The sequence below is a fragment of the Phoxinus phoxinus genome (genome assembly GCF_949152265.1).
Source record: "Phoxinus phoxinus genome assembly, chromosome: 3".
NCBI classification, from domain to species: domain Eukaryota; kingdom Metazoa; phylum Chordata; class Actinopteri; order Cypriniformes; family Leuciscidae; genus Phoxinus; species Phoxinus phoxinus.
The window spans coordinates 13,860,690-13,874,832 of NC_136878.1; the positions used below are offsets into that span (position 1 = coordinate 13,860,690).

At 36.8% G+C, this 14,143-nt stretch overlaps 1 protein-coding gene across 2 annotated transcripts; it reads right to left on the minus strand.

Moving 5' to 3' along the window:
- Nucleotides 1-140: 140 nt before the first annotated feature.
- rnf128a (ring finger protein 128a) lies at nt 141-13,062 on the minus strand. 2 transcript variants are annotated; one of them, XM_079606798.1, is made up of 8 exons: nt 12,583-13,062; nt 11,718-11,854; nt 10,597-10,841; nt 5,247-5,318; nt 4,399-4,481; nt 4,190-4,286; nt 1,796-1,967; nt 141-908 (listed from the first exon to the last, which is right to left on the minus strand). In XM_079606798.1, exons 1-8 carry the CDS (start codon nt 12,636-12,638, stop codon nt 817-819), a joined length of 954 nt encoding a protein of 317 aa, XP_079462924.1. In that variant the 5' UTR covers nt 12,639-13,062; the 3' UTR covers nt 141-816. The 2 variants fall into 2 exon arrangements, with proteins under 2 accessions (XP_079462924.1, XP_079462923.1); XM_079606797.1 differs by having other exon boundaries at nt 11,718-11,849; nt 12,582-13,012.
- Nucleotides 13,063-14,143: the final 1,081 nt, after the last annotated feature.

The window sequence follows — 14,143 nt, forward strand, 5'->3', positions numbered from 1 at the left end:
AAAGTAATTTTCAGCTCAGTAAGTGATTCAGATTTCTTTGATCCGCTCTGATTTATGTGAATTGTTTTGGATTCACTAAAAAGAACTGAGTTGTGAAATGAGCGTCTAAAAAAAAAAACACTGAATAATATACAAACACAGTAAATGTCATAAAATATTTTATTTATTTACAATGTTAATTTTAATGTCAGTACTATTCATTTGAAAGAGTAAAGAAATATTTCCATCTCTTATTTAAATATTAAAATCAGGAGAACTTAATCCAGATATTTTAAAACCAGCCCCATTAGATCTATGCAAAGAGTAATATACATTTGCACACTTACATAAGTGTGTGTAAGGCACAATATTTCTGAATTTTAAAATTTCCATAAAAACTGGAACAATATATTTTAATAAGCCACAAAAAAGGGGGAAAGTACAGTATGCATTAAGTCCACTGATGTACAGCAGGTGGAGCACTCTGGTCTCTCTCTGTAAGTCTCCACAGCTGCTTTGACATCATGACGCTATGGAAGGCCGTGAGTCTCAAATCCTGACACAACCACAGTGGGAATCAAACCCTGAATTAGAAATCATAACCTGAATTAACCACAGACAATTAAAACATGACCTCCGACAAACCCGACAGAGACAAAGAGAGACAAAGAGAAAGAGAGAGATAGAAAGAGAGAGATAGAGAGAGAGCGAGAATTTATAGGCACTTAGTTAGAAACTAATCAAAAAAGGGCTCAGCAGTGCTTCAATATAAGTCCTCGAATCAAAACCCTTCATTCATCTGTATGAGTGCATTGTATCAGTGTTTGTTGGTGCTGCTCAGGTCCTGACTTCACTCTGGCTGTGAACGTCGCCCTCGAAGGCAAGATTATCATACTGAGGTGACGTGCCCAACTGCTCCTCTTGCACATCTGCAAACCAATCACAACAAACCACTCAGAACAAAAGACCAATAGCAATAACTGACCTATTACCTTGTTTCTAGAAGCATCTTTTTCCTCAATCATTTTCTCCATTAGCGTTTAAAAAAACAATAACAACCATCTCCAAATTTATTTACAACATCACAAACTTCAGCTTTAAGGTACACTGTGAACAGCTTCATCAAATCAGCAATTACAGAGAAGCATTAAAATATTATTTGGACGTAAATGATTAGACAGATTTATTTCAAAATAGTTAGTATATTATATAGTATAAAAACAGGATCCATTTTGATGATTGCAGAATTATACACAAAATCAAGCACACTCTGCATTATTTGTGGCAGCTTGCCTAATTTCACCAGTAGATTAGATTTAATCAGTACATTATTTTACTGGAAATGTATTTATTTAATATTTCAAGTGAATGTCATCATTCAAAAACATGAACTAATCATTTTAAAACAGTTAAATGTACAGAACAGTACAATCAGTGTGCAAGCTATTGTCTCTAACATATTTTTGTATTTTCAGCAAAGCAGAATTATGAGTATTCCTATGCCAGTGCCATCACTGCCTTGTGCAAGGATACCAATTTCAGTAATTATGTATTACACAAAAATATTTACATATAACTGTAAATATATTGTCACCAACACCAATTACATTGTACATCATGGTTATTGGTGGGTTTTCAATGCAAAACAACACAAAAAAGCTGCATATAATATATATATATTAATGTGTGACATTCAGCACAGATATGCTGTCATTCTATATATTTGTATGTGAAAGTTAATTAGTACAATCACAGTAAGCTGCAGTGCGTTTCTACATGACGCGAGTAATGTGATTGTGTGCGTGTTTTTTCATACCGTTTTGTGTGCCTTCAGCAGGACTTAGGTGCTCGATTCCACGCATGGATGCATATCCAGAGGATGCAGTCTCACTGTGTGTGTGTGATGCTGTCTCACTCTGCAGGTCCTCGGAGGTAGAAGAGGATCTGAAATCATGCACTGAAATCTGTGGCTGCTCCTCTACATCCAACTACAAGAGAGAGAAGATCAGAAAAATACATTTCAGAAAATATCAGGCCAAACATTTTTTAGTGTGCAGTGATTGAATGTTCAAAAACTGAAAACTAGATTTGATCAAATTCTCTAAAATTATGGACTCCAGACTTGAAGGGCAAAAGAATAAAACAAGGCTGCCAAAGAGAGAAGAACAAACAGAACTAATCTTCCAGCTTTCCGTATATGCGAAGCATGATGACTAAGCAGCAGTCCAGTTTCAGTGAGAGCAGTCTTTGTAATAACAAGTGACAAGAGGATCAATCAACCCTCTGGTTACTGTAATCAAGGCTCATGACAGGATGGTCAAGAAGAGAACACATCATGTGCAGTTACTTATGCTGTTTTTGTCACCAACCGACAGTGGGAGATGCTCCGGATGTTTTGCCTTTTCACTCGATTATAAACATTATAATAAGAAAGAAAAGACTATTGCAAATTATTCAACTTGAGAAAACAGAACACTGGACTATCTTATCACTACTTCTGGAAGTTAAGGATGGATAAACATGTACTCTATCGAAAACTAAAGCATCCTGTCAGGCTGTACTTCTGCCTGGAATAGGAGCAGAATCAAAGACTTACAGAGCATAATACAAGCAACAGAATGTAACACCGCAGGTAAGCTGCCCAATCTGGCAGATATATTCACCAAGGTGAGCAGGACTAAGGCCAGAAAAAATAAAAAAAACATCCCAGATTTTTACTGCAGAAAGGCAAATACCAACATAGCCTAGGGACATCAAAAGTCAATACTTATAATCTATAATTCAATTTTATTTTAAACCATTTGAAATAATGTATCTGTATATTACTTGCATATCTGTATAAAATGTGTAAATTAATATTATTATCACAATATACACCATTCAAAAGTTTGGGGCCGGCAAGGTTTTTTGTTCTTTTGAACTTTACATTTATCAAAGAATTCTGGAATGAACTTTACATTTATCAAAGAATTCTGGAAAAAACTTAAGTGTTATTCCAAAAAAATATTAACCAGCACAAGTATTTTAACATTGTTGATAATGTAAAAAATATTAATAGGAAATGTTTCCTGAGCACTAAATCAGCATATTAGAATGATTTCTGAAGGATCATGTGACACTGAAGACTGGAGTAATGATGCTGGAAATTCAGTCTTGCTTTCATATAATAGAAAAACGTTTTTAAAATTGCAATAACATTTTACAAAATTACTGCTTTTACTGTATTTTTGCTGTAAAATGCAGCCTTTCAAAAAACAGCATTTAATTGAAATGGAAACCTTGATCCCTTCAACACATCTTTGCCCAAAAAATAACCCAAACAATTGAAGGACAGCATTTATTTTGTCTAGTCATTCTAGAAGCCTTGGGAAAAAAGCATTTTATGGCCTCACTCGAACATGTGACAAATAAACTTTGAGCTGAGGTGTGTCACTGCCACAATAAAAGATTTCAAATTACGAAGGTGACCAAAGAACACCCAACGTTAGTCAACACATACAGCAATGTAACGCTGTTTCTTGTGACTCCGCATGACTCAGAAATCAAATGCTTAAAATACATGAGCTGTCTCACAATGAACAGGAATAACACCAAAGCTTTTGAACATCTGTTCCTCTTTGCCTCCTACCATATGAGGCACAGAAAGAGTTTGGCCTTGTCGTCTTCTTTTTCTTTTTAAATAATGCTTAGTAATGTTATGTTTTTTATTTTGCAAGTTTTCCTCAGCAGCTAAGTTGCTAACACTTTAGCATGATAAACAACAGGACATTTGTATTGTCATGGTAGCGCTTTAAACTGAACTGAGAGGGAATGGAGTTCTGGTTTGTTTGCATTTGTTAAGCTTTTATCTTTCCTTGTTTTACTGTGTTAACAATAAGACTGTGTCTGAAACCTGAAAAATTACACCTTATCAGGCAGTATCCGGAAAGCAACATCCTACCTACTGAGGTGCCTCCATCTGGTGCCTCTTTAAAAAGAAGGTAGGTTGAAAGAAAAAAAATATATACATTTGATAAGAGTGGTTGAAAAAAGTAAATTAATTCATAAATGTGCTTTGAAACCTTATTTCAACTTGTGATTCTGTTTTAGATAAAGATGGAGGGGAGGTGAAAAAAACATTTGATATTTGCTAGCACCTCAGAGCTTTATATCGTCAAACGCTCTTTTGAATATGTCTGGTGCGACAAACAGTCCTAGTGTGAAAACTCACCTCAACTCCAAGGGATTTAAGAATGTCACACTTGCACATTGGGCAGGTTCTGTGCTCTAGCAGCCACGGCTCTATGCAAGATCTATGGAAGAAATGACTGCAAAAAACACACAAACACATTGTACACACACAATAGAACTGAAAGGACAGGAAAAAAGTAATAAACATCTGTGATTGACGGAGATGGAATGAAAGACAGAGAGACATACTTGCATGTGAGAACTGACAGTACATCTCCTGGTTTATACAACTCTATACAAACTGCACAGGTATCAGCATCAGGGCCAGTCTCCTGTGAAACAAAGATATACACACATCATCAAAACACCATTCACACGGATGGTTCATTCAGTTATTCGTATATCAGCAATTAATAAGTTATCCTATTGATAATAAGCCATTACATTTAATCATTTGTCTTTTTTCATGAAAATTCTAACTGTACAATAGTTTAAAAAACAAACATTGTTTTTATGCTATATTTTATGCATTATTTCAGCTTTTGACTCAATTTACAAAAGGACTTTTAACACTTGAAATAGTTAACCCTGGGTCATTGGAAACTCCAGGTAAATGGAATACTGGGTTATCTTGCATCACGCTTCACATTGTTCACACTTTACCTGGGGTTACCAACTAATCTATTCATAAGATGACGTTTCACACTGGACATTCCTGAACCCCAGGTTAACGTCCTGATTTGCATATGGACAAACACAACACCCGATACGTTTTACATAATGGCTCCAGCATTGCACATCTTTATGTTATATACTGCCAACTGTACTATAAAGTTTATCCAGAAGACACTTTTCAAACTATAAAGGTAAGAATGAAATGGTGTCTTCTTCACTTCTTCTAGCACGCAAAAACAGGATAAACCCACATGTATTTACATGCACGAAAATAAACCAAATACAAACCTAAAAACTAAACTAAAAAAAAAAAAAAAATGCATGCACAAAACACAACGGCAAGAAAGAAAGCAAGAAAGAAAGAAAGAAAGAAAGAAAGGAGCATAAATACAAATAGAAGCATGTATGGTGCTCAAATGTACCTGATCCCCTTGTCTCAGTGTGCGGACCTGCAGTTGGCCAATCGCCTTTTTTGCTTCAGATTTCAGCTTTTTCTGAAAAAGAACAGACAAACAGAGCTTGAAATGTGTGTGTGTGTGTGTGTGTGTTTCTGTGTTTTTGGTCCGGTCTTACTGGTTTTTCAGGAAGTGTATGAATATTGTTAAACTGTAACGCTAGTATCAACACAGTGTTCTCAGATTGGTTTACTCTGTTACACAAAAACCTACAAAGAAGGTCTTCAGATTAGGATTATTAAGTAAATATATAAAGGCAACATTACATTTAGCATAAAAAAACCCCTCAACTTTCAGCGAGAGAACTACTGTGGACTCATTTACTCGGCTGATTCATACAGTACATAGTGGCCACAACAAGAATGTGGATACTTGAGACAGACTTAAAAATGTATGACCGTCAATGCATTAGATAACCAAAAAAGAACCTCTAGCTAAACATACATTCACATGTTCACAAACCAGGCAGAAAAAGGAAAAAGTTGGCACACCAGCTTTATAAATAGAAAAATTATTTATTGCATGTTCTCATCACTTTGGTGAGAACATGTAATAATATTTATATTATGGAGCTGTGGTGTTCCAACTTTGTCTTTTGTGAGAATACAAGTCCAACTCTCATTTCTCTAATTTAAATTGCATTATTCTAGATAGCCTACATATTATTAAGTTGTATACGACCTCACAAATTTAGGGAATAGCTAGTTAATATAACAGACATGGATATGCCTGCAGAGCTCGAATAACTCACCCCAGAGATGCTCGCATGAAACTCTGGAGTTTGTGTTCATTGACTAAACAACAATGACCTTTCTCAACCCTGTGTGTTGGTTTTCTACAGGGAAACAGTGCATTGTGTGCTGACACAGACATAGTAATATGAATCCTCGACCTCTACCAGATTGAAAAGGTATCGACAATGTACTATTACATGTTAAACTCTAGCGCTGCTCATTTACACCAATTAAATGCAGGTATTTTTCAGCAGTGACAAGTAATGTTTTTAATCTATCAGCCACCATTTTGACTGACATCACATTTGACTATAAATGCTGTAGTTTAAGATATGTGAATATACACGTTTGAATTTATCTGGAGGAACAGAAACAAAGAATACTATTAATGTGCATGTCTTTGTCTTATAATAAATAGTCTTACATGTGAATATGGAATGAATAAATTAATAAAAATGAATAGTAAGTTGAAAATTCGCAATCCTTACCCTGCAGTCAAAATTTAAATAAAAAAAAGATTTTTAGATTTTTTTAATCTAAAACAGTGCTGCAGTTATTAGTCAGAGTTAGAATGCAAAAGCAAAGTTTGCTCAGTTGCTGCTTTAGAGTAATCTATTGCCACCGATTTGTATTATTACCAATGATGAAACATCTGTGATTGAAAATATATAATTAATATACCACTTGACTAAAGTTATACCAAAAAGTATAAATGTATTTATGCAAGACCACACGAATTTCCCACTGAGGAAATGAACATACTAATGGCCAACGATAGAGACTCAATAAAAAAAATGAAAACAAACTATGTCAGAACAGACTATCTGTCTATTCAACAGTCTCAGCAACAATTTGATGTCTGTCAACTTTTTTTAAAACAGCAATGATTTACAACTGACTGTTCTCCAGCAAAAAGTAAATCTAATGCTCTTGACAGTTCACCCTTTTTGAAAACCTTACAAGCCTCTAAAGAAATATAGGGTTCTTGGAGCTCTTTCTGATTTTTCATTGACCTGATCTCAACCCTGTTTTATTTGAAGACAAATGAGTCAGAGTGAATATGTATCTGACGTTTTTAAATTCCATAAGACCCATTGTGACAGTGTGTCAATTCTAAGTCAGTATGAAGGAGGAAGTAATTTTTATTGCTCACACAGACCTAAACAAAGTCAATTCAAATCTGTCAAGTCTGGCTATTACTCTAGAAAACAAAACAAAAAAACTACATACGATCACTCTTTAAACTACTTTTAAAATGGGAGCTATTACAGGAATTGCCTTTGTTTATAGTTGTTAGTTAAATAAATCCGAAAGAGGCGTGTCTTCAGCCATTTCTTGAAAGCCGCAAAGATCTTAGCAGATCAGGTGGAGGTTGGCAGCCCGTAACGGAAAAGAGAGGGAGAAGGTTCTGGAAAGCACCTTTGTACCTCGTTGTGGAGGAAACACTAGTTTCTTTACATTTACTGGCTGTAAATGGTGGGAGGGAACATACTCATAGTGTGCCAATGGCAGTCCTGATGGCCAACGTCAAAGCCTTGAAATTTATGCAGGTAGCCACTGGAGTGACACAAAGAGGGATGTGACATGGACCCTCTCTGGTTGACTGGTTTGTTCTAGATCATCTGCAGAAGCTTATGCTGCCCACACACTACATGACTTAGCCCTGACTTTCCGCTCAGCGACAGTTAATGGAGTTTGTCGACAGAACAGAAGCATAAAATCTGTGCTCATGCACGTAAGTGACGATCGCCATGTTCGAATGATTAAAAATGTGATCTGAGAGAAGTGCTGACGCATCACTAATGGCCAACAGATACTGTATTTAGCAGGATAAATATCTGCGATTCAAGTCCTGTAGTACGAAATGTGTTTTGGCTTGGACAAGAAAATGCACAGCATACTCAGAAAGGGTCTGATTTTCCTGAAGTTATAAATCACAAACCTGTATACCCAGACCGTTGCCGAGATATGATAGTAAAGCTCAACAGGTTAGAATGGGATCTTGGCCTGCTAAAGTTCAACAAAGACTTTTACTTTACAATTTACTTTTATTCTTTTCTTCCCATTTTACCTCAAGCAAAATAACAAACAACTGGAAAAGGTACTTTTGGAGCACAGTAATGCCTTTTGGCTTTAGTAAGCTTAAAAATTCCACCATATTCCCCTCTGCAAACAAGATTTTTTGAAAAAATTCCCAGTGTAATTTCAACATAGCGAACTGAAAACATTCCATCTGTCTGTGTGTGTGTGTGTAATAATCTCTGATGGGTTGTGATTTTAGTTAAACTTCATCCAAGATCAAACATTCCCTTGATACTAAAGTTAGTCCTAATGCCATTCTTGAACCAAACTCATACACATAACGGGATGACATTAAAGTTGAAAAAAGGATGATGATCTCAGAACCCAGTACTGTGAAACCAGACCAACCAGTAAGATGATAGTTACACCAGACAAATAAACAAGCAAGCATGAAGTGGACAGTGCAAAACTACGCATTTGTGATACTACGCATTTGTGATGTTCAGAATAAATGTTGTCTCATAGAATCATAACTGGATCACACAGTAAGTACTTTGGTTTTGACATCTATATTTAGTAACATTCTCAAATAGTCTTGTTTATACAACCACTTACCGGGCAGACCAATTATCGTCTATAATATAAATGAGTAACCAAAGAAAATGGCTTTTTAATATTGTTGTTATTGCTGTAAATAACACCTGTAATGATAATGACAGTGACAAATGGAAAAATCAAAGATGGCATTTTTGATAAACAGGAAAGCATTATCACAATTGTCATGATGTTATTTAATAAACAAGCTCAATCGAGGTTAAAGTACATGATTGGTCACATTTTAATTAGCCACAGGCCACAAAATGGTTGGAAGCAGCTCTGGTGGAAAGACTGGCTCTAAAAGTTTTGTCTTATAAAGCGTATACCAATGTCTCTGTGAGTTACTTTAACCCCACATTATGTTTGACCATGTTATCAAATATGCCAAGAAATTTGAGGCTGACTAAAACGCAGTAACTAAAGTGATATGAAACTAAAGCAAATAAAATTATCCAAAAACAATTTAAAGGATTAGTTCACTTTCAAAAAATTTGTTGCTGATCATTTACTCACCCCGATGTCATCCAAGATACCCATGTCTTTCTTTCTTCAATCGAAAATAAATTTAGGTTTTTGAGGAAAACATTCCAGGATTGTTCTACACAGAACGGACTTTAATGGCAACCATCTGTCCCAATGTTCAAAAGAAGGTTCAAATGTCCGTGTCAACGCAGCTTCAAAGTCTCTACACGATCCCAGTCGAGAAATAAGGGTCTTCTCTAGCGAAATGATAGGTCATTTTCAAAAAAAGTTGTATACTTTTTAACCACAATTGTTCGTCTTGTGTTGGTCTGCGACGCGCCACATATTACGTCATCACGTTGGAAAGGTCACGAAAAAAATTAATTAAAACAAAGATGTCAGATGATCTGAAGTTGGAGGAGAAAATGAGAAGGAGTTTTTCACCCCTTCGCTACCTTTTTTGAACCGGAGTACACAGACAAATAACTTGCGATAGATGACATGAACGTGACCTTTCCATCGTGATTACGTAATGCGTGGCGCGTCGCAGACCAGCACAAGACGAACAATTGTGGTTAAAAAGTATATAATTATTTGTATTTTTTTAGAAAACGACCGATCGTTTCGCTAGATAAGACCCTTATTTCTCGACTGGGATCGTGTAGAGACTTTGAAGCTGCATTGAGATGGACATTTGAACCTTCTTTTGAACATTGGGACAGATGGTTGCCATTAAAGTCCATTCTGTGTAGAAAAAGCCTGGAATGTTTTCCTCAAAAACCTTAACTTCTTTTCAACTGAAGAAAGAAAGACATGGATATCTTGGATGACATCGGGGTAAGTAAATTATCAGCAAAAAATGTTTTGAAAGTGAACTAATCCTTTAAGCCATTTGATCAGTTCCAGTGTAGTTTGCCTATTGCATTTAAAGAGGTTCACTTGGCATTTAAATAAGGTTATCACTCTTTGGTTACCAAACTGTGCAGTGTGTACAAAGCCAATGAAATTATCTTAAAGTGCAAAACTTTATTTTCCTAGTTCGCCTGCCCGTTCAGCCTTAAAGGTTAATAGTAAACTAACTTGGTTTGCTGTCCTTGGAGGAGGCTCGAGCTCAGAATTACAGCACACATAAGCAGTGTGTGCTTCTTATATAGTATGCTTGCAATAATGATGATTGACAGGACATGACTGAATGTTTAGGCTCCTTCCGAACCTACGTTTTAAACTTCATATATTGCAAAAAAAAAAAAAAAAGTAGTGCTATAAAGTAGTGCACAATATATACGGTAATAGGATCTCCTTCAAATAGTGTTTGTTTTAACATTTATTCTTATATTTATTGCTTTTGAGGTATTATCTGTGTCTTAGATGTAATTTAATCCAGTTTTATTTACTTCGTAAAAGTGTTTTTGGCCAAAATGTAGATTAACGCAATAACAGGATTGACGTTCACTGCTCATCAAATCAGCAGCCATCCACGCAAATATTGTGCTGTAGCCTACCTGTTTGCGGTTCTGCTGTCTGAGGCCGGTCAGTCTCCGCGCAGAGTAAAAGATGAAGTATCCAACAGTCGCCGCGGTGACGATGAAGAAGGAGATGGAGACGAAAAACACTGAATAGTGACTCATCCAGGGACCGTGCTGCTTCCCGACCTCTATCGCTATGGAAACGGGCACACCCTTGCCTAGCAGCTGGACCAGATCCACCCCACGGTAGTTTCCAATCATGACTGCAACGATGCTCGTGCCTAGAAACACACAAGAGACGATACTGAAAACACCAGCAATAGGCATGCGCAAACCAAAACACAAACCTTCTGTGGCTTAACAACCTGACTGAAAGAGCAGAATCGTCCAAAACATGCAACCTTAGAGGAGTTTACCAACACAAAACCAAATAAATTGCGTTTATAAATTAAGGGAGAGGAAATTGCAGCTTGACACACTTGTCTCAAAAAAGTGGTCCAAAAAAAGGTTAACATTACTTGCACACCTGCAGTTTGTTACTTGAAATAAACGTTAACTGACTAAATAAAACCTATATAAAAGGCAACATTTCATTTTTTATTTAGTTTAATGTGATGTTAATTTTTGTTTCAATTATTTTTGAACACATGTAGGCTACATTTTTAAAAACACGACAAAATAACTCAACTAATTTGAATAACATCTTCATGACATTAAAATAACACCGCAAATAACGCACCCTTACTTTTTATGGCATGACATAATGTTATAAAAACACGTAGGTAATCTAAAAAGTGAGTCATTACGCAGTGAATTTCTCCTGATGATCAGTTTGTGCTATAAAAAAAACATCTAAATTGCGGATCTAGCTGTTTCTTTTTTATGTCCTCCTGGACAGGTGAGAGCAGAGCGCGCGCTCTTCCGCGTTGAGGAGGTCCTACGAACATGATCTCTGTATCAACCGTCAAGTTTACACAACTTACACAACGCCCGGGTTAGAGTACAACTGGCACCCAATAGAGACTAGAATTGATCAGAATAAACAGACAAGGGAACACTTTATTGTGCATTATGCACAAACTAAACCCTATACAGGACCGTCTAAAAAAGTTCAGCAGCCCATCTGTGGTCCGTTGAGTCACATAGACTAGCGTTACCTGGGTGGGACATCTGTATGACCCGATTTTCTGCCCCGACATCGTTGAAAATGATAGCAGCGGCAGCTCCTTTCATTGCCGCGACGTTAATTTTTTCGCTGAAAGTGCAACCGCTTCCGCGTTGGATTAAGGCAGACCTGGGCATTGTACGGCCCCCGGGCCACATCAGGCCCTCTGGCTATCCTTGACCGGCCCACGTAATGTAATTGGTAAATAAAAGCTGGAGTCCGTAATTTTTTTTTATTTTCTCAATATATAAAAAATTAGATATTGAGTGTGTACATCATGAATCAATGTTCCAAACCGTGTTTGTGTCTTATCCTGAATCACTATGGTACACCTATAATCAGTGTTTATATTCGGACTATTTTAGGCCGGTCGAGTCGGCACCGCTGCAGAGTAACACTGTCCCTGAGTGACTCGTCATAGACATGAGAGAAGTAGTTCCGGCTGCAATCTTCTTCCGCAATACGCATGCAGTTCTGTTTAATAACCGCTAGAGTGCCAAAAGTTATGGACTGCTGTCAAGGCAACTGATTTTGTTTATTTTATTTATGTCAGTCACAGTGTGTGTGACATGCACCTTCACTCAACTGTATTCGCGCTCATGCAGGACAGCGTTCAAGAAATGCGAGTTTACCGTTAGCCCTTAAATATGTCAGCTAAAAAAAGAAAGTTTTTGTGAATGTTAATAGTTATATAATTGTGTGTTGTGTTAATTTAATGAATTTAATTTACTGTTTTTCTTTTTTGAGAGAGATGTAATATATTGGGCAGAACTGAGTTAAGTGTATTGGTCCGGCCCTCTATAACCGCCCCAGTTTCTCATGTGGCCCCTTGGGCAAATTAATTGCCCACCCCTGACGATCCAGCCCCTGGAATCGTTCGGTCGGTTATAAACGGTATTCTCGTCACAGCCATAGTTCGGATAGGCTAAATACACATTCCCCACGACAGAAGCTTTGGGTGAGTCTTGCCCATAGAGTCCCATTTCCTCTTGATACCAGGTGGTTCGGTTCGTGTCAGGATGGGTGTAGGAAATGTTCAGGTATGCAGTGCACAGGTAACTGGCCTGCGCCAAGCGCACACTCGACACCTGGAGAACCGAGGCCACCAGTAGCCACGAAAACACATCCCGACTCGCAAGAGGCCCCATATTCGGCAAACCAATCCTGCCGCTACCCTCCTTAGTACAATTCAAAGCACAAACTGGGTTTTAAAACAATTTAAAATGCTTCCGCAAAACTAACGTAATCGATAGCTCCCTATTGAGCGCTGACAGTAACGCAACTGAATAGAAACTCTACCTCGCTGAGGTCACTGCGCCTGAAGCCACGCCCACCTCTCTCTTAAAGCAACACACGCTGTTTTTCTTTACTTGTACTTTTGCAAGGGGAATGATGTGGTTCGTTCAGGGGTAGGGCTATACAAATATTGAGAAAATATAGCCTACCTAAGGTAAAGTACAGATACTATGTCAAAAAATGTACTCATTTAAAAAATATTTGAGTGAAAGCAAAAAAGTATAAATTTTTAATTGTACTTCAATAATTTAAAGTAAACACATTTTTCTTTTTAATTAGACTTGAAAACAAGTAGAGATTTTCTAATTTTTGCATTTTTTGATGCAAAAAAGAAAAAGTGTAAAGATAACTTTAAAAAACAAAATGTTTACATTGTTCTGGCCATGTAAGACTTTTGGAGACAGCAGATGTTGAACTGAACCCAATGTAGAAGATTTTCAGCTAAAATTAGCAGATGATTTTACAGTGGTTTGAGATTTGAATAATGATTTTAAAAATAATTATCGAGACTGAACCCTGTTGACACTTAACTCAAGATCATCCACAGTGATTTTTTATTATAAAAAAACACATTGCTAGTTGAACGTGTGTCTGAAACTGAAAGGGATAGTTCACTAGTTCACCCCCAAAAAATTCAACATTCTGTCATCATTTACTCATCTTCGAAGGCTGAATGACTTGTTATAGGAGTTATTTATAGGAGAATGTTGTGTATAGTTGTGTATAGCGAAAGTGAATGGAGACCACGTGTCAATCTAGAATAGATTGTAAAGACATGGAAATAGCAATTTAAATTTCCCTCTGTCCTCTATATATAAAGCCTCATTTGATTTCAGAAAACTTGAAATACAGTACATGACTTATATGGACTACTTTTTATGCTTTCGTTGATGTTGTTTTGCTGATTCATGATTCATGACTTATGCTATGATTTTTGTGTGTGTGTGTGTGTGTGTGTGTTATTTTTGGAACTTGAAAGCCCTTGGTTTCTATCCACTATCACTATCATGGTGGTTGGGAAAATGATGAACATTCTTCAGAACTTCTTTTTCTGTGACCCACTGAAGAAAGCCATGCAGGTTTGGAATGACAAAGGCAATGGGAAAATTCTGACATAGCCTA

Bases quoted from the DNA above. Each gene is read 5' to 3' on its own strand.
- rnf128a (XM_079606797.1), bottom strand. From the start codon at position 12,873: ATGGGGCCTCTTGCGAGTCGGGATGTGTTTTCGTGGCTACTGGTGGCC. The intron at 4,287-4,398 runs GTATGTCTCTCT...TGTTTTTTGCAG, and splicing joins CTGTCAGTTCTCACATGCAA to TCATTTCTTCCATAGATCTT. The intron at 909-1,795 runs GTATGAAAAAAC...ATTGGTTTGCAG, and splicing joins TGCTGAAGGCACACAAAACG to ATGTGCAAGAGGAGCAGTTG.